This window comes from Ostrea edulis, chromosome 6, assembly GCF_947568905.1.
Source record: "Ostrea edulis chromosome 6, xbOstEdul1.1, whole genome shotgun sequence".
Classification (NCBI taxonomy): domain Eukaryota; kingdom Metazoa; phylum Mollusca; class Bivalvia; order Ostreida; family Ostreidae; genus Ostrea; species Ostrea edulis.
Window position 1 is genome coordinate 39,871,072 of NC_079169.1, and position 19,399 is coordinate 39,890,470.

General features: G+C 34.3%; 1 protein-coding gene across 1 annotated transcript in view; it reads left to right on the top strand.

Annotated features, from left to right (window-relative positions):
- LOC125646538 (fibril-forming collagen alpha chain-like) overlaps positions 1 to 19,399 on the top strand; it is a 283,991-nt gene that overhangs the window by 115,732 nt on the left and 148,860 nt on the right. Inside the window, exons 16-20 of the mRNA XM_048872886.2 lie at positions 2,149 to 2,292; positions 9,559 to 9,657; positions 16,199 to 16,306; positions 16,585 to 16,638; positions 16,774 to 16,926. Of these exons, the coding sequence (XP_048728843.1) occupies positions 2,149 to 2,292; positions 9,559 to 9,657; positions 16,199 to 16,306; positions 16,585 to 16,638; positions 16,774 to 16,926 (558 nt within the window). The remainder of the gene's footprint in view (positions 1 to 2,148; positions 2,293 to 9,558; positions 9,658 to 16,198; positions 16,307 to 16,584; positions 16,639 to 16,773; positions 16,927 to 19,399) is intronic.

The following is a 19,399-nucleotide window of genomic DNA, read 5'->3' on the forward strand; positions in this document are numbered from 1 at the left end:
TTTATATTTGGTATTTGTTTGTTTTTGTTTAATAAATTTATATAGATCGATAGAACTGTTTTAAAGTCTTTCTTTTCAGGATTCCCTAATCTATATATAAATACGAAGCATCCAGAGGAATCCCCAACATTCCAATAGAAAGTAGTTCCGGCCATTTATTTATTTTTTCGTTGGATACGATATTCCAATAATTTTTCAACCAATGAAAAAGCGTGAAACATGTAAAATAAAAATGATTTTCAATTACTCTTAAACTTTCTTTTAGGTTTCCTTATAGTTAGGGTGATTTGATATCCTTTAGGCAATATATGATGACAGCGATAAGTACCCACCGTACTTAATTTGAAACTAACATACAAATATTACCAAACAGTATAAATTATGTTCTTTGACAATGACTGCTAAATATGACCAAATCACCACCCTGAAATCTGAGTATGTAGAACATGCTTTCCCGTATCGAATCATTTGAGAGACATAAGCATCATATCCATACGATAATGAAATATTGCTACATAAATATGGATCATTGGGGATGGGGAAGCTAAAGACATCTGATTTGTCATAAAGTTGAGTTCAACTTGTTAATTTGCCATTAATATTTATATTCAATAAAATATCTAAATATGAAGCAGATATGAATACATCGCTGGCAGAATTTGACAGCGTATATTTGATTGGCTTAACGAAATGGCATGCGGACGTGACCCTCTGTTGGGTTAGTTTGATATTTGATACTTTTGTGTTGTGACAGCGTGGCAAGAATTCCATCATCATCGAAAGCAAGTTTTTTGACTTGCCTAGATGGTGGAGCGGTCTAGCTCGCTGGTTACATACTGCTAGGAGATTTGGTTCCGCAGTTCGTGAGTTCAACCCTGGGTAGGGGCGGAAGTGGGTATCCAAATAAAATGAAATTTTCTGTGCTTTATATTAAATATTTCTTCACTTAGGGCAGTTATGTTCATATAAGAGTTCATTGCTATTTCCGTGCTTTATATAAAATATTTCAAATGCAATGCGTATCATGTGTGATCCTCTTAATTGTACGTTAAATAATTGTATCCCATTTCCATTCTCAATGACCGTGTAGCGTGTGACAGTGTGGCGAGAGTTCCATCGTCATCGAAAGCAATTATTTGACTTGCCTAGATGGTCGAGCGGTCTAGCGCGCTGGTTACATGCTGCTAGGAGATTTGGTTCCGCAGGTTGTGGGTATATATATATATATATATATATATATATATATATATATATATAAATATATATATATATATATATTACGTTCTTTTAGGAAATTATTTAATACAAGTTGAACAATCCTTCTACTTTTCCAATCCCTGTGATGGTAGAAAGATCTCTAATTCTTTGCAAAGAATTATGATTGCTAGTTGTGCTATGTAACATTTACAACTGGAATGTATACCGATAATTCCGTTTATCTGATCAAGATATAGAGCTCGCAGAGGGTGTGATCGATCGACAGGGGATGCTTACTCCTACTAGGCACCTGATCCTACGTCTGGTATATCCAGGGGTCAGTGTTTATCCAACTCTCTATTTTGTATTGCTTATAGGAGTTATGAGATTGATATTGTCAATGTTCGTTACCTTCACTTTTCATACCACAGGGTTTTGACACAAACTGGACAAACTTATATATAGTATAATAGGAGTAAAGGGAAATAACAAGTTGCCTTTAAATTTTCGGTTGTTCGCTTGAAACATTTAAAATCAGTACATTGTATTAATCGTGATAATGCAGTAAAAGTTTTTTCACTCAAAAGCCAGAATATTGTTCGGTTTTTTAATACGTAAATCGTTTGCTGACTTTAAAGAAATTTTGAAAAATAAGTCCAACTTCCGAGAATTAGGTTGCCGGAGTTGAGAATTGGATACGCTCAGTGGGCAGATCAAGGAGTTTGATTTCAGTTATCTTTGGAGGATATTTTATCCTATATTTTTGGTATTGAATATATTTTGATATGTACTGTAGATATAATTCATAAAACAAATAAATCTAACCGGATATTATCGGATAGGAAGACTAGAAACTGGGGGATTCATTCGTCTGATTATTGCCTGGTAGGGTCCACGGCTGTCAAAATCAGCAAACAAAATTTGTTGTGATATCATAATTTTGTCCTCTAGGGAGAGGCCGGAGCACCAGGACCGAAAGGTTCGGCAGGACTTCAAGGACAAAGAGGAGAGAGTGGAATGCCTGGTCTTCAGGGTGATGAAGGGGCCCCTGGAATGGATGGAATACCTGGATCAACTGGAGAAAAGGGATCATCTGTAAGTTCTCTAATTATCAGAATGCTAAGATGATACATAATGTTTTAAATGGTGTTGCAGGGCCCTGCGGTGTCATGATTTCATTATTTTTGGGACAAAAGGAAGTCAAAAAGAAAAGATAACAGAACGATACTATATGTCTCTACGCTACTAATTAGTAAAAAATCAAAACAGAAAGACAATCAAACTTAAACAAAGAGATGCAATATGCCACCTAGACTTTTGTTGTTTTTTGCTTGGCGTTCTGTCGTTATTTGCCCGCTGAATTACATCTTTTTACATCTTCCGCTCCTTTGATTTGCTACCTCATAGGTGTTCACCCCTTAAATGTATTTTTTCCTAACCTACACATCTTGAAATATATGTCATAAGCACCCTTGCACCCAAGAAGTTTTGCCTACGATATCCTTATTTTGGGTTCCAGATCCCAACAGGGTGCTCCGCGTACTAAATCATTCTGAGTGGCACAAGTCGTAGTATGGGAATCAGGCTCGCAAGTTAGACCACTGTCAATTAGCATAGCAAGGTTGAATATGTCATGGTATATGTGCCATCATTATGCCTTTAAAATGTTTTAGCAACCAGCACCGATATTAATTTACAGCACAATCCCGGGAACACCATAAATTGACCGAATCCCGTCAGACGACTTCATGTTTTAGAATATTCCCGGTTCTCTTTAGTGCAATATGTTCTAGTGTATGTATCAGTTGTCTTGCATAGATCGCCTTTTGTATAATAGCCTTTATCCCAAGCCATTTTCTCCCAAACACTGGCCATATAGTAGTTTCATCCGCCGGAAACTGTCGATATAGTGGGATTCCCCTATCATTACTAGATTACCCTAAGGAAAACTACAATGTACTATAGTGTATGTAGTAGACATTCGATGGTGGTTTTTTTTTTTTTATCCCGGTTAACTTTATTGTAGACCATTCCTTGTGTTAATTTGCGATAACTAGGAAGACATTGATAATTTCTTTTAAATGAATCCCCGTTACTGTTTATTTTTATTATACATATGAAAAAGATGGGTAACTTTCTGAATATAATTCCTATTGCTTAGGAGTGTTTTTGGTGATATATTTATAATTCACGAGCTTGCAGTGATACTATTTTGTTTCTAATTTTCCCCAATGATAAATTGTTATTTGATATTCTTACTGCAGAAATACAGCAGTAAAGTCTCTGTTCGGAAATATATTCCCAGAGAGCTATTTATGTCCGAGAGACTTTTATGACGTCACCTCCAGTTCTGATTTATCGCGGATGAACTAAATTTTTACGACCTTTTTTGCAGAGAATAGTTCTCAGGTATGCAAAATAGAAATCTGAAATTTTAGAATAGATATATGATGAGTTGAAGATGGACAGGATATAGTTTTTGGATGCCTGAGCGCAAAGCGTAGAAAAGATCGGCATGGCGCATAATAGAAAAACGAAAATCTTCGCAAAAGTTTGATCCCTCTTAACTGACATCTTTTTTCCCAGTTCATATCTTATGTAAACATAATCAAAAGTTGTGCTGGATGAGAAGTTACATGATATCAATAAAAAGTAGTTACAGTTCCTCCTTTAAGATTATGAATGCCTGAAGAATTTTTCATTTCACAAATCAGTTATATTTTGTAGAAGTGCGAAACTAGTTTCATTTTGTAAGAAAATGCAGTGGATATACATTTTTCTGTTTTTAACATTCATTAGAATAGTATTGGAAAGCTTAAAATGTTCATTTAAAGGTGCATGTACATATTAGAATTGATAACTTTCTAGAATGAACATCGCACATGTGTGTGTGTGTGTGTGTGTGTGGGTGGGTGGGGGGGTGGGGGGGTATTGTAACAGTGCCCTGTTACAATATGCCTAGCTGAACTTAGTGTCAGATCTACATAATGAGATATTATGATCATACACCATTTTTAGGTCACCTGAGTATACTCAGGTGACCTATTGCAATTGGTTGTCATCGTGCGTCGTACGTCGTGCGTTAACAATTGAACATTTTTAACTTCTTCTTGATAACTACGAGTCCAATTCTTTTCGAATTTGGAATGAAGCATCTTTGGGACAAGGGGACATAATTTGTAATTTCAGGACTCCAGCACCCTGGGGCCTTAAGGACGGGGCAAAAACTGCCCAAAATTAACCAATTTTCAAAAAACTTCTCCTCAGGAACCGCACATGTGTAAGAAAAACTAAATGCATGGTGATGTAGAGCAGGAAAGCTTCTACCAAAATTGTAAATTTCATGATCCCCGGGTTAGGGATCCTTACCTCAGGGTGGGGCCAAACTTGGTACATAGTGTTTATGTGTAAAACACTTGAATAACATCTTCTTTAGTGCTATTGATACTATATTGAAACTAAATAGATATTTAGAACGAACAAGTAGTCCTTTACCAAAATCGTAAATTTTATGATACCAGGGGTAGAGGTTTTGTTATCAAGGTGGGGCCAAAATGATTAGTTAGTAAATGTGTGACCAATAGACATTTTTAACTTCTTCTTGATAACTATCATTTCAATTCTTTCCAAATTTGGTATGAAGCATATTTGGAAGAAGGGGGACATGAATTGTAAATTTCAGGATTCTTGCACCCATGGAGCCTTAACTTGGGCAAAAACTGACCAAAATTTACCAATTTTCAAAAATCTTCTTCTCAAGAACCGCACACGTGTTAGAAAAACTATATGCATAGTGATGTAGAGCAAGAAAGCTTTTACTAAAATTGTAAATTTCATGATCCCCGGGATAGGCGTTTTGACCCCAGAATGGGGCCAAACTTGGTGTTTATATGTAAAACACTTAAATAACATCTTCTTTAGTGCTATTGATACTAAATTCAAACTTAATAGATATTTAGAAAGAACAGGTAGTCCTTTACCAAAATTGTAAATTTGATGATCCCAGGGGTAGGTTTTTTTTTGTATCATGGTGTGGCCAAAATGGTCAGTTATTAAATGTGTGAACAATAGACATTTTTAATTTCTTCTTCATAACTATCATTCCAGTTCTTTTCATATTTGGTATGAAACATCTTTGGAACAAGTGGGACATAAATTGTGGGACCAGGGTGGGGCCAAACTTAGTATATAGTTTTCATGTGTAAGTTAGCTGATACTATATGAAATTTAAATGCATACTTGGGAATAGCAGAAAAGAATGTACAAAAAATGATGAATGTCATAACCCAGGGTTTTGACTCTAGGATGGGTCCAAATTAGTCATATCTTTTGACATTTTAATGTTAATACACCTATCATATTATGTAAAGCCTTTCATCAGTGTATTGCACTTTTTAGGGCATTGAAGTTTTAAGAACACATCTTGTTTTATACTGTTTCTGAACATTAGAATATAGCTTAGATATTCAGAACAGGATTTTTTTTTCATAGCCCTTGCAAATAGTGATTCTTTTTCATGTGACCCATAAGGCATCTGGGCCTCGTATTTGTAAATCTACTCGTTGTTAGAAACTGGGAGCACAAGTTGTTACAAGGTGAAGGTCAGTTGATCCGATAGTGTATTGAATTTGAAGACCAGAACAGAATGTATATGCTGTATGCCTCGCAGTGCTTAGCTTTGATATATCCATTTTCTCGCAATTTATCTGGGTCTCTGTCCAAGTGAGTTTTGAAAAAGTATATCGACAAAGGTGATTGGGTGCTTTTTTGAGGTAAAGGCCTTGCTCCAACAAAAAATATACACGTCTTTTATCTCGCACTTTCCTTCTAAAAATAAAAAAGTTTAAATCCTTTCTACCGACAACTAATACACCCTCAAACGGCACAAACCACCTTAATGTAATGTAATTTACAAGCCGTTAACGTGATATTTTTTGTCGATTAAATCTAATCTGTTTATGAAATGACTAACTTGTTTTGAAAGCCAAGGACGCATATGACTTCATACATAATGGCGCGCAAAATATCGAAAGTAAAATGCATATCACAAGATTTGAATTTCATCGCTTTCAAACTCGAAAATTACGCAATCTATTTCATTTAAAACACATTAAAAGTAGTTTAGGCATGAAAAAAAATTAATTTTGCTGAAAAAAAAAAATGTAGTGACATGCGTTGTGTCCTTTACGCTAAAGCTTTCATATTTTGTATATACATTCTTTACGTAAAGACTTTTCATGTTATGGAATGGTGTGCGATCTTGTTACTTTGACCTACTTTTAAGGAGGTATGCTACACCAGAGAAATTTGATTTGGATGAAAAGTGAAGAATATGTAAAATAATATTTTGAAATTGAAAACTTCCAAATTTACTTCATTTAGTCAAAAAAATGCAGTTTTAGTTGAAAGCAATCTGAGAAAAATTTAAAACCCCTCCTGGGCTCGAACACGCGATCTACAGTTCAGCAGTCGACGTGCTAACCTACTGGGCTACTCAGCTAGGCGAGAACGTTTTACACGAATAGACAAATATTGCTGGCATTTATATTTTCATCCATGTTTTAAAAGGAAGTCAGCCATTATGACGATGTAGAGTACCTCCTTAAAGGGACTGGTTCACGGTTTTTTAACAAAATATTTTTTTATTTTTGATAGATATTAAAAGTTTAACTTATTTAATGTTGACAATCAAAATTTTGACCTGAATGCAAGAATAAAAGCTATATTTTAGCCTTAAAAGGACTGGTTCACGATTTTTTAACAAAACATTTTAAAAAAATTTTTTTTTATGTGAAACATTAACAATATAACTCATTTAATGTTGACAGCCAACATTTTGACCTGAATGCAAAAATAAAAGCAAGCCTTATATCTGTGTTATGTAAACAAAGACTCGAGTCTTTTTATGTAAACAAATAAACAAGTGAAATATTAATTTTGTAATATAAAGCATCTCAATTTTAACTTTTAGATGACACATTTTGTCCGAAGAATACTTGAAATGTGAAAGTTATAATAAACTTAGATCGATATCCATTTCTTTTGAAAATTTCGTAAACAATAACGTACCGCAATATTTGTATACAAAACAAATAATAAACTCTCTAAAATGAGCTTCTCTGATAATGTATAACCTTAATTTTTATGTGAAATTTTTAGAACATATTAGACAGTAGATTTTGATCATTAAAAGTGAAAAATAAAATTTTGGGGAAAATAGTGAATCAGTCCCTTTAATACAAATCTGATTCATTCAATATATACTGAAGGTAAATCGTTAATATTTTGTATGTATATTTCTTATGACAAAACAGTTGATTTGATATCGTGATCTTTGACCTTGAAGTTGGAATGTGACCTACTTTTAAGAAAACACAACTTATAAAATATATCCGAAGCTATTTTAAGTGGAGCTTTCATTTTTGTATATAGATTCTTTATGACAAGACCTTGTTTTGCGAAGTTTGACCCTTTGACATTGACCTGGGAGTTGGACCTACATTTAAAAAGATATAACCTATTCAAAATCTCCTGAACTATTTAAGATAGATCTTTGATATTTTGCATGCCTTGAAATTTGACCTACTATTAAGAAAATGTAACTTGTTAGATATTTTCAGAAGTATTCAAGGTAGAGCTTTCATATTTTATGTATAAATTCTTTGTGACAAGACGACCTTGGCCTACTTTCTTTAAAAATCTGACTATTTAAAGGGGGAATTTTTTGTATTAGTATATAGATTTCTATGGCAAGACCGTGTCATTTTGACCTGGAAGTTTGAATTAGTTTTTATAGAAATATGACCTATTTAATATATCATCAACTATTTAAGATAGAGCTTTCATATTTAGTATATAAATTTCTGATGGCAAGGTATTTCGTACCATACCATGATCTATGACCTTGTGACCTTGATCTTAGATCATGTTAGTCATATTGGTGTCGAGGCATTACTGTGTTATATGAATTCATTTTCAGTTATGTTGTGATCCTTTGGAGCTATGTTGGGGTCACAATATAGGATAAAAAAATTCATGGGAATAAAGATTGATAAAAAAAAAATCTTTTTTAGAATCTCAACAGCTGAACAATGGTAGGCTAAGGTGATTCAGGTGAACGATATGGCCTGCCTCTTGTCATTTATTTCTTAGAACATTTCAACCTTGAAAATAAGCCATATTTTAAGAATAAGTCGGTCTAGAAAATAAGTCTATGTTTCCTTTCCAAAACTTGAAATAAACTGTGACTTACTTTCAATGTTTTAAGGTATTTATTTCGTCCCCAAAATTGTTTAGTGCAATCAAAACCACATTCCATCCTGTACAATATTAATAATGCTAAAACACTGCAACAATGTAACCTCATTCATGATTTATTTTGTAGCATCTAAATTAGTGCAGGTGCCTTATGAAAATGACTAAATAGCTTATAGAGTAAATGTTTGGCTTCAGGATAGTATTAACATGCAACGAAAGTTCCACCAAATATCCTGAATGCTTTGTAATATTGTTTTCATGGATACATACTCAAATACAATGTCCTACATCACATGTGCATGTGGTTTTAACCTTCTTACTTCTATCATTTAGCTGGATCTGTCATACTTTATGTAAATATAAGATCAAAGTCACAATGTCGTGCATAAGAACTGTAAAGAGGTTCCTTCGATTTTTTTTTTTTTTTTACATTTTCCTGTAATGTGTTTTATTTTTAAGGATTACATTTAGGTAACAAACATTTTGACATGTAGATAAGCTCAGTACATTTGTATATTAGCTCAGGTTTAGCATTACAAACATGTTGATCTCTCATATCCGGGAACCTTTAAATTGTAATAGATTTTAGTAGGCGTGTCCCATGACCAGGTTAATTGATATATAAAGATATCTATTGTCCAGCCTCCGTGGCCGAGTGGTTAGAGCATCGCTCTCAAAATCACACGGCCTCTCACCTCTGTCGGCGCGAGTACGAATCCCGCTCGCGCCGGTAAGTGAGAAAGTTTCCCAGTTTACTTTCGGAAGGTCGGTGGTCTCTTCCCAGGTACATTGTATCTAGGTTCTCTCTTCCACCAATGAAAACTGGGCGCCACCAGATTACTGAAAAACTATTGAGTGTGGCGGAAAACATCAATCAATCAATCAATCAATCCAGCCATTACAGGTGACACGTTTGCTTGGGAAAACTTATTAGATACACATTTTTAAAAGTCAAAATAACATTACCGTGTACAATCTACGTAAATTCTTTTTCAGTAATAAGAATTTACTCTTCCAATTTATGAAACACAAATATTGATATTTAGGTGACTGGCTTGTGATTAGATAAGTTTTGATTACAGAAATATGATTCATCTTTAACAGGGTGACCCGGGACCTGCAGGCATGCCTGGATTTCCTGGACCCAGAGGTCCATCTGGTATACCCGGATCCCCTGGTCTTCCAGGCCCAAAAGGAGCATCTGTAAGATTTTTTCTCATTATACAAAGCTTCACTGCTATTATTTGTTTTTAAACATGCGTAATGAAATCATTCTTTCATGAGATAGTCAAGTATGCAGTCATTTTGTTATGTGCATGTAAAATATACTTATAGAAAGCATTACCAATTTAAAGAAATCAAAAGTACTGAATGCCGCTAGCATGAGATTTCTGGTATGTACAAGAAATATGGCTTTTCTTTGACTACAGCTGTAATACTAGTATTTTACTAACAGTTCTGAATATCCGATTCATCACAAGGTGAGATGGATACTAGATCATGTACTTTTATGCAGTCACTGGGTTTTTACTCCGCTTTTTATAAGGTTGGGTCTGTGTAGCTCAGATATAGGAAAGTACTGATGTTTTGATTTTATGTTTATCAGTGATCATGAGGCAAACCACATCATGGAGGGTAGTTCAATAAAATATGAATTTGAATCATCAAACAAATCATAATTCATTTTGTTATATCAAATATTATATGTCGTTACTTCTCTTAATAATCCTGTGCACCTGAGTTAAGTCAAACCATTTACAATACACTTCAATTAATTAATACTCAATATCAGATTACACAAAAACATAATATGTACACATAAGGCATACTCAAATCAATTGATATAATTGCAAACAATTCATAACTGCCTTGCTTATACAGCATAATGCAAAACATACCGCACATACAAAATGTCCAGACCAATACAGACATGTCAAACAATTGATGAGAAACAGACAAACTGCATATACTCTAGATCATAATTAAATTCCGGACAATGCTCATATCTATTGGAGATGTACTAATATATTAAACACCTAAAAGCAATACACTATACAAATATATTCCAAAGAAGATGGGTGACTTTTTCGAGCCGAGAACCCACAGAGGGACAAACATCAAAGTTAAGATTGAAACCCTCCAGAAAAAGAAAAATTTGCATTCTAGTTAAAACAATCAATCCATAGTTTCCTAAAATGTTTTTTCGATGTGCCCATTTCAAAGGAACATTGAAAAAATCCTACTTAGAATCACCTATACGCGAAAACCGCACAAAATAACAGTAAATTTGACTTTTCCAAGCAGATTTTCATATGGAGTGGGCCAAGTCTCCATTGTAAACTAAGTAGAATGTGTTAGTACATGTTCAGGTGTAATGTGTTTTTTAAATAAAAGTATGGAAACTTGACCCACTCTATGAAACAAACTTACTTCTTGTGTATAACTTTTGTAGCATTATCAAGAAAATTTCTATGTCCATGACGGGTGACTTTAGATAGCTTGAAACTCGGAAATTCTTCATGGGATAGATAGCCGAGGTGGTATAGCGATAGTCTCACTGAAGTTTTGGACAGACCCAGATTGTATATCCGTGGTTCGAATACAATTTTTTTCTACGTATTTTTTTCTTATTAATGAATAGACTTCCAATAATTATTTTTCTCTGGCATTTTATGCTAAGTTTATGCAGTCTTAATGACGATCACAAGTAATAGATTCCAACGTGCAGCTAGTGAATAAATATAAACAAGTATGGGGCCTCTTGTGAAGTATGGATGTTTATGTAAACCACACGTTAAAGGAAAGTTAAAGAGAACAATTTCAACAATGCTTAAGAAGTTACTTGAAGAACACAGACCAAAGAACGATAACTCTTATTTTAAGAACCGCAAAAAGCAACACACACACACAGATAAAGGTCATTCAAAAAATACGTAGGAAGTCTACGTTGTTTTTTTTTTTTTACTTTTTCATTGAACGTCATATTACATTCAAAATTGGTAGACATAATAAGACAACAAATGATTTTAATTATACTGAGGAAAATTCAGATGTGCTACGATCTACCAGAGAATATTTCAAAAATTAAAACCGAAAAAAAAAGTTCACAGCGCATGGTAAACATTTTTATTTACAAAAATGCATCATATAATGTTAATTGTCAAATCTCTCAAAAATGGCAATAAAACAGAATAAAATTTGTACGTTCTAGTAAAGAATTACTACATCATTTTACAAGCAAAGTTTTGACGTAATATGCCTAATGAAAATCGATTAAAGATGGCAGGAAGTTCTCTTTCGTGACGGAAAAAAAACAAAACATGACGTCGCGGGAAATCACGGAGCAGTGAATGACCATAAAAAATTGTGTCGCACTCCGGAAATCTCCAATAGAAATTGTTAAAATGCTGGAAGAAGAGGATATGTCAAAAGTTGAATCTTGTTTTAGTGTATAAATGGCATAGCGGATTTTCTTGTGGTAGACTCTTTATTGGATGACGAATGTCTTGGTAGGAAACGAATCATTTGTGAATATTTACATAGAAAAGAAAACTAAATAGAAAAGGAAACCAAAACTACAACTAAACTACAAAAGCTGATAACAAACAAAACGTCTACATATTAAAATTATTGAGTGTAATATGTGGCATTAGAAAAGTATGTTCCCATCGAGCGTCAAGACAGATCTGAACTGACTCGTCCTACGCTGGATCAAGTCAAAAACAAAGAACGGGTTAACTAATCAGTATCCTTAAGCGGTATGTTAACTCGTTCTAATGACGGCTTATAATGAGTATATCGTACCTAGAGGTGTAAAGCTGTTGGATTACACTTTCTTTTTTTCCGTCTACTTGTCATGGCATCGTCATTAGCAGTCAAAAACATTTTTTTTTTTCAATTTATTTATTCATTATTATTAATTTTATAATATCCTTACTTAGTCCCCCTAATCATTATTTTTTATTTATTTATTTATTTTTTCTTCCCCATTTATTTTTCGATTTAATCTTTTCATATTACTTTTTAATCTTTATGAGATATTTTATTTTCCATCACAGTTTAACACTAGTTATACAGCTTGTAGTTGTAGTTTTAGTTTCCTTTTCTATTTAGTTTTCTTTTCTATGTAAATATTCTATCGCCCTGAGGAAGGGACAGGTTGTCCTGAAAAGTTAATAATCCACTGCTGTTCGCGTCGTTGGTCATTTTATTGCTTTTTATATCCTTTTTTATTTGACCTCGTATCTACTATAAGATCCGACACTTTGGATGTTGAGTTTTGTTGGATTATAGTGCTATATATATATATATATATATATATATATATATATATATCCAAATTGTGTTTTTAAAAAAAATCACAGTGTCCGGTATAAAATATTAAAAGAAATAGAATAAACAGTACACAAAGTTAAAAATTTAACGCAAGCGCTTTCATTTTATAATCCTCAGGCGTGGAAAACATTATATCGGTGAAACTGGAACTACAACACATTTCAGCACCCGAATACATAAAAATTAAAGTTAGTGAACATATAGATGTGTGTGGCCACGGACAATTCAGTGTATTTCCGTTTTATAAACTGTATACAGAAAATACTATTTCCCGACGAGAAAAAGAAAGACACTTTATTAAGACTTTAAAACCGGCTCTCAATAGCTTACTGTAAAATATGTTTACTGTTATTATCTATGACGTCATAATATGCTTAACGTAAAATCCTTTTCCCTTCATTCGTTTATGACGTCGTTATGTACGTGAAATGTTAGGACGCCTTTATGACGTCAAACCATTTCAAAACTATTTTAAAATGTAACGCCTGAGGATTATAAAATGAAAGCGCTTGCGTTAAATTTTTAACTTTGTGTACTGTTTATTCTATTTCTTTTAATATATATATATATATATATATATATATGCATAAATTTTTTTTAGAATAGTTATTATGAATTTATATATGATAAAACAATCTGAAGTATGCGGTAATTCTCTCGTCATTTACAGTGTGTGTAAACTTTTCGAACAACCTTCATAAATTCAAAAAATGCTATAGTTGATCAAATTAGTGTTGATGATTGAAACGTTCTTTTTAAAGATAATTTTCTTGAGTGAACTGACTCAAAGTTGTTCTCTATCACTTTACTTGCACTTATTTTTCAGCATGCATATAGCTATACCATATTTAATCAAACAATACTCTGAAACGAATTTAGAGCCTTTGCTACGAGAAAGCTAAGAATAAAATCTTCAGTTTGTAGGGATAATCCAATAAGTGATATTTTTATTCTGTACATGACGCCCTCATTAATCAATCAAACAAAATCCAAGGGTTGAATGTACCATATAATATCAGTTATATATTTAATAAGTCCTTTACCAAAATTGTAAATTTAATGATTCCAGAGGTAGAGGTTTTGGTATCAGAGTGGGGTCAAAATGGTCAATTATTAAATGTGTAAACAATAGAAATTTTAACTTCTTGATAACTATACCATTCCACTTCTTTTCAAATTTGGTATGAAGCATCTTTGGGAGAAGGGGGGAAGAGGCATGAATTGTAAATTTCAGGAGGGGTGGGGCAAAAACTGTCAATAATTGACAAATTTTCAAAAATCTTCTCTACATCTGCAAAAACTAAATCCATAGTGATATAGAACAGGAAGGCCTCTACCAAAATTGTAACTTTCCGGATCGATCCCCGGGGTAGAGATCCTGACTCTATAGTTGGACCAAACTTGGTATGTATAGTGAATATGTGCTAAACATATAAATGATATCTGCTTTAATGATATTGATACTAAATAGAAACTAAATGAATATTTAGATGATGCAGGAAGTCCGTTACCAAAATTGTTGATTTCATGATCCTAAGGGGTGAAGGTTTGGTTCCAGGGTGGTGCCAAAATAATCTTCTTTAAAGGACACAACGCATGTTTCTAAACTTTTTCATTTTTTCAGCAAAATTAACTATTTTTATGCCTGAAACTACTTTAAATGTGTTTTAAATGAAATATTTTGCGTTTGTTGATACCGTATAAAATCTAAATGCATATTTAGGAATAACTGAAAAGGATGTACCCCCCCCCCCCCCCCCTAAATGGTGAATTTTGCAACCCCAAGGTTTTGACTCAAGGATGAGTCCAAATTAGTCATATCGTTTAATGTTAATGCTTTCATCAGTGTATGCACTTTTGAGGGCATTGAAGTTTTAAGAACAAATCTTGCTTTATACTGTTGCTGAATATTAGAATTTAGCTTAGGTATTCAGAACAGGATCTTTTTTTCTACATTTCATAACCCTTGGGACTAGTGATATTTTTAACTAGTACTCAGGTGACTGATAAGGCCTGTGGGCCTCTGGTTTATTTTTTTCATTAATCTGAACGACAGATTCTTTCCTCGCGGAAACTTAGAAAAAAATTATTATTGTGCCAATCGTAACCGTAACATTGTACCACATAAATTCAGACGCGTTGGAAATAGTGCACAACGAAATCACTTGTGTTGAATACTTTTTCTTTTAGATTTTATAAGAAATAAATCTAGAGCGTTAATTACACTTCATATTTATTATTATATACGATGAAGGCAAATGAATTGAATATTATTTATTTTGTTGGCTAAGGTGGCGACGGTCTTTTGGCTTCCACTGTCAAGTCATCTATTGCATTATTCATTATACATGTATATGTAACAATATGCATATTTTACATTATGGTATTAAAACATTATGCATGATGCACTCCGATTAAACATCAATGGCATTGTGATTGAGATAGATAAAATTATACTGGTACTTAGAACAGATATTCGATATACTGATGCTATCAAGTCTATAAAAACCAAATGCGTTGTGAAAATCGTCACATGGTTGTTCGAGAACTGCAAGAATAAAAATCTATTTCCATCAATTTTAGAAAATTAACATCTTGTTTGACTGAGATGTCCATTGAAGGGTGTTGTGTGTAACTCGGATGATCGTCAATACCCTCCTATAATTATATACCGGTATATTTTGTGTCCAAGTCTATTTATGAAGTAATAACATTCACTCGATCGTAGGCTTTTATGAATTTCTTATTTCAACCGAGAGGTGTTCAATAAATAGTTTTCGTGTACGAATCCGATAATATTGGTAATCAAGACGCCATTATACTTTCTTATTGTATTAGAAAAGCCGTTGATCATTGATTCTGGTTGAAATTCTTATATATTGTAAAACACTAAAAACTCACAGACGAATTCCTCATGATCAGCAGTAGGCCAGTTTCTCGATCCACCACCGATTCATACCTCCTACACATCCACCGATTCACACCTCCTACACATCCACCGATTCATACCTCCTACACATCCACCGATTCACACCTCCTACACATCCACCGATTCACACCTCCTACACATCCACCGATTAATCTACAATGAACTCTTTCTGTGCGACGATGGGCATGTTTACCGATATCACTTCAAAATAATTTGATGATTTAACAAATTTCTTCCGTTTGAATTAAGATATCTTAATATCGTATGCATTTTTCTTTTTAATATTCTTTTTCGAATACGTGTACAGGGTTACCAGCAGTAGAATGCTTAATCGTCGATGAGCGTAGCAAGTATTTTCTATGTGACGTTTTCCAGTATTGTAAATTTCAATTCATCGATATGACACAGTGATATACATTTTAATGTGTATGCTGGATTGTATTGAATGATAATAAACTGCAACTGTTGATTACATCACAGGGACAACCTGGGCAAACGGGATACAAAGGGGAACGAGGGCCCAAGGGCATACCGGGGAGTACTGGAGACAGGGGTCATCCAGGGAATCCTGGCCCCGAGGGAAAACGAGTGAGTTGTCAAGTTTGAGAATTGATCTGCCATTTTGTAATATTCAAATTTAGACAAAATGCATACATGCAAATAAACAAAACGTAATAAATACCTATGATGTGTACTGAGGTATTTGAAATCCACGTGTAAAGAACGTGGAAATATGGTTATTAAAATATACAGTATACAATTTAGCTGGCACCTGCAGGTACTGTAGTATATTTCATTGGAAAACTAATAATGTCTTTGAAATAAATCCACAACGTGAGTTTTTTTTTTTATTTCATTACGTTTAGGGATTAAGAGGGTCTATGGGAGATCCCGGACCACAGGGACCACCAGGAGATAGGGTAAGAATCCGAACTCTACAGCATTATAAGCCATAGCTGTAACACACTGTCTATTTTACAATGTAGACGGTATTATAAAGATAAGAATTTATAAACTTTTATTGGATCAAATCATGTAGTTTTCTCCCCTTACAGGGCGGCATTGGAGAGAGGGGTCTACCAGGACCTGTGGGAGATCCGGGATCACCAGGAGAAGAAGGTGAACCAGGCCCACGTGGAAATAGAGGAGAGCCTGGACCGAACGGAGAATCAGGGAGAATGGGTCCTCCCGGTCCCCGTGGACTTAGAGTAAATTCATTATATTTACCTGCATCATTTTCGATTCGTAGCATATTCTGTAAACTTCTCATTACGCTAATACTGCAAAGGTTAATAGGTGTGTGAAGAAGAAAACCCAACAACAATGAAATAAAAATAATTAATCAAGTGGGTGACCAACATGAATCGTGATCTTTTTTCTCCTTGACACAAGTTGTACGTTATGTTTTTTTTTAAAAAAAAACTTTCATACTACAGGATAGTTACACTTTCTTACATAGCATTGTAGCATATTGAAATGTAGCAAGTGTTAATTGCTAATGGGGACCATTACATATGCTCCACAAACGGTTCCCCATTTACACATGGTGCGCCATTCATGCTTGCGACATGCAAAACAGGTGGGTTGGTTTGAAGATATTTACAAAATTATTTTGAATGTATTGAATTTTATGTATTTCTTTTAAAATTTCCGATCATTTTTGTCTTTCCTCTCTCCGTCTGTCTGTTAGTTATTTTTTCTCATTTTCACCTTCTCCAGAACTGTGCCAATATTTCAATCAAACTTGGCACAAATACGTGGATAAATGGGATTTAATTTTCCTCAAATCGAGGGTCATACCCCATCAAAGAGGAGATACTCAAGAAAAGGCAAAAGTAGTATGGGTTCATTTAAAACTCTTCTCAAGAACCACAGAACCGGAAAAGTTGAAAGCGTCCTGACAAAATGTAGATTCTAGGTTGTTCAAATCATGACCTCTTGGTGTAGGGTGGGGGCACAATACGGGATAAATGTTTAACATAGGGATATATAGAAGACAAAAACCTCTCGATAACAACAGGCCCAAGATTAGTCCTATTGACATGCAAGCATCTCCAGATAGTGCAGATTCGAATTTGTTTAAACTGTGTTCTCGGAGGCCATAATAGGGGATCAAAGTTTTATATGAGAATATGTATGGAGTAATTTTTCAAAATCTTCACGTCAATAACAACAGAGAAGTGAATAGTCATATTGATATGCAAGCATTTTCAGGTAGTTCAAATTCAAGTTTGTAAATTTAAGCGGCCCTGAAGGTACCTAGGGTGAGACCATTTGGGAGATCAAAACTTCATATGGAAATATACAGAACATTAATTAAAACAAATTATTTTCAAGAGTAGCGAGATCACGCCAAATCATATTAATATACAAACATTCTAAAGTTGTGTTAATTCAAATTTTTAACTCTGGGGCATGGGTTGATCAAATTTAACATAGTGCATGTATACATAAAAGAAAATCTTTTTAGAAGTGGTCTCCAGAAGCACAAGGTCGTATTACTTACATTGGTATTGGGGCTTCCCAATGTTGTGTGAATTCAAGTTCGGTTATGTTGTGAGTTGGGGCTAGGTTTGGGGCCACAATATGGGGTTAAATTTTTCATGGGAATAAAGATTAATAGAATTTTGTTTTTAAAAATCATGATAACGGAACAACAGCAGGGCCAAGGTTACTCAAGTGAGCGATGTGGTCAATGGAACTCGTATTACAAATTCATTTGAGGGATGTACATTGAATATAGTTGGTTGATGGCGTCTATAGCTCATCTTGCACACCAGAGTTAGGTTTCATTTACCCTTGACTGGGCCTCTGTATCTATAGGAAAGCTACCAAACTCTGACCGTATTTTGGTTCATGTGAATGTGTGTAACTTCATCATTTTTAGCTCACCTGAGCCGAATTTCTGATCAAAATTTGTCCGTTGTCTGTCGTCGTCGTCGGCGGTGTCGAAAACTTTTCAAATTTTCATCTTCTTCTCAAGAACCACTGGGCCAATTTCAACCAAACTTGCCACAAAGCATTCTTGGGTGACGGGCTTTCAGGTTTCTTCAAATGAAGGGCCATGTGCCTTTCAAAGGGGAGATAATCACAAAAATGCAAAAATAGGGTGGGGTCATTTAAAAATCTTCTTCCCAAGAACCACTCGGCCAGAAAAGCTGAAATTTTCATGAAAGTTTCCTTTTATAGTGCAGATTCAAGTTTGTTCAAACCATGGCCACTGGGGGTTGGATGGGGCCACAATAGGGGATCAAAGTTTTACATGAAAATATATAGGAAAAATCTTTAAAAATCTTCTTCTCAAGAACCACTGAGCCAGAAAAGCTGAGATTTACATGAAAGCTTCCTGACATAATGCAGATTCAAGTTTGTTCAAATCATGGCCCCTGGGGGTATGATGGGGCCACAATAGGGGATCAAAGTTTTACCTACAAATATATAGGAAAAATCTTCTTCTCAAGAACCACTGAGCCAGAAAAACTGAGATTTACATGAAAGCTTCCTGACATAATGCAGATTCAAGTTTGTTCAAATCATGGCCCCTGGGGGTATGATGGGGCCACATGGGGGATCAAAGTTTTACATACAAATATATAGGAAAAATCTTCTCAATAACCACTGAGCCAGAAAAGCTGAGATTTACATGAAAGCTTCCTGACATAATTCAGATCAAGTTTGTTC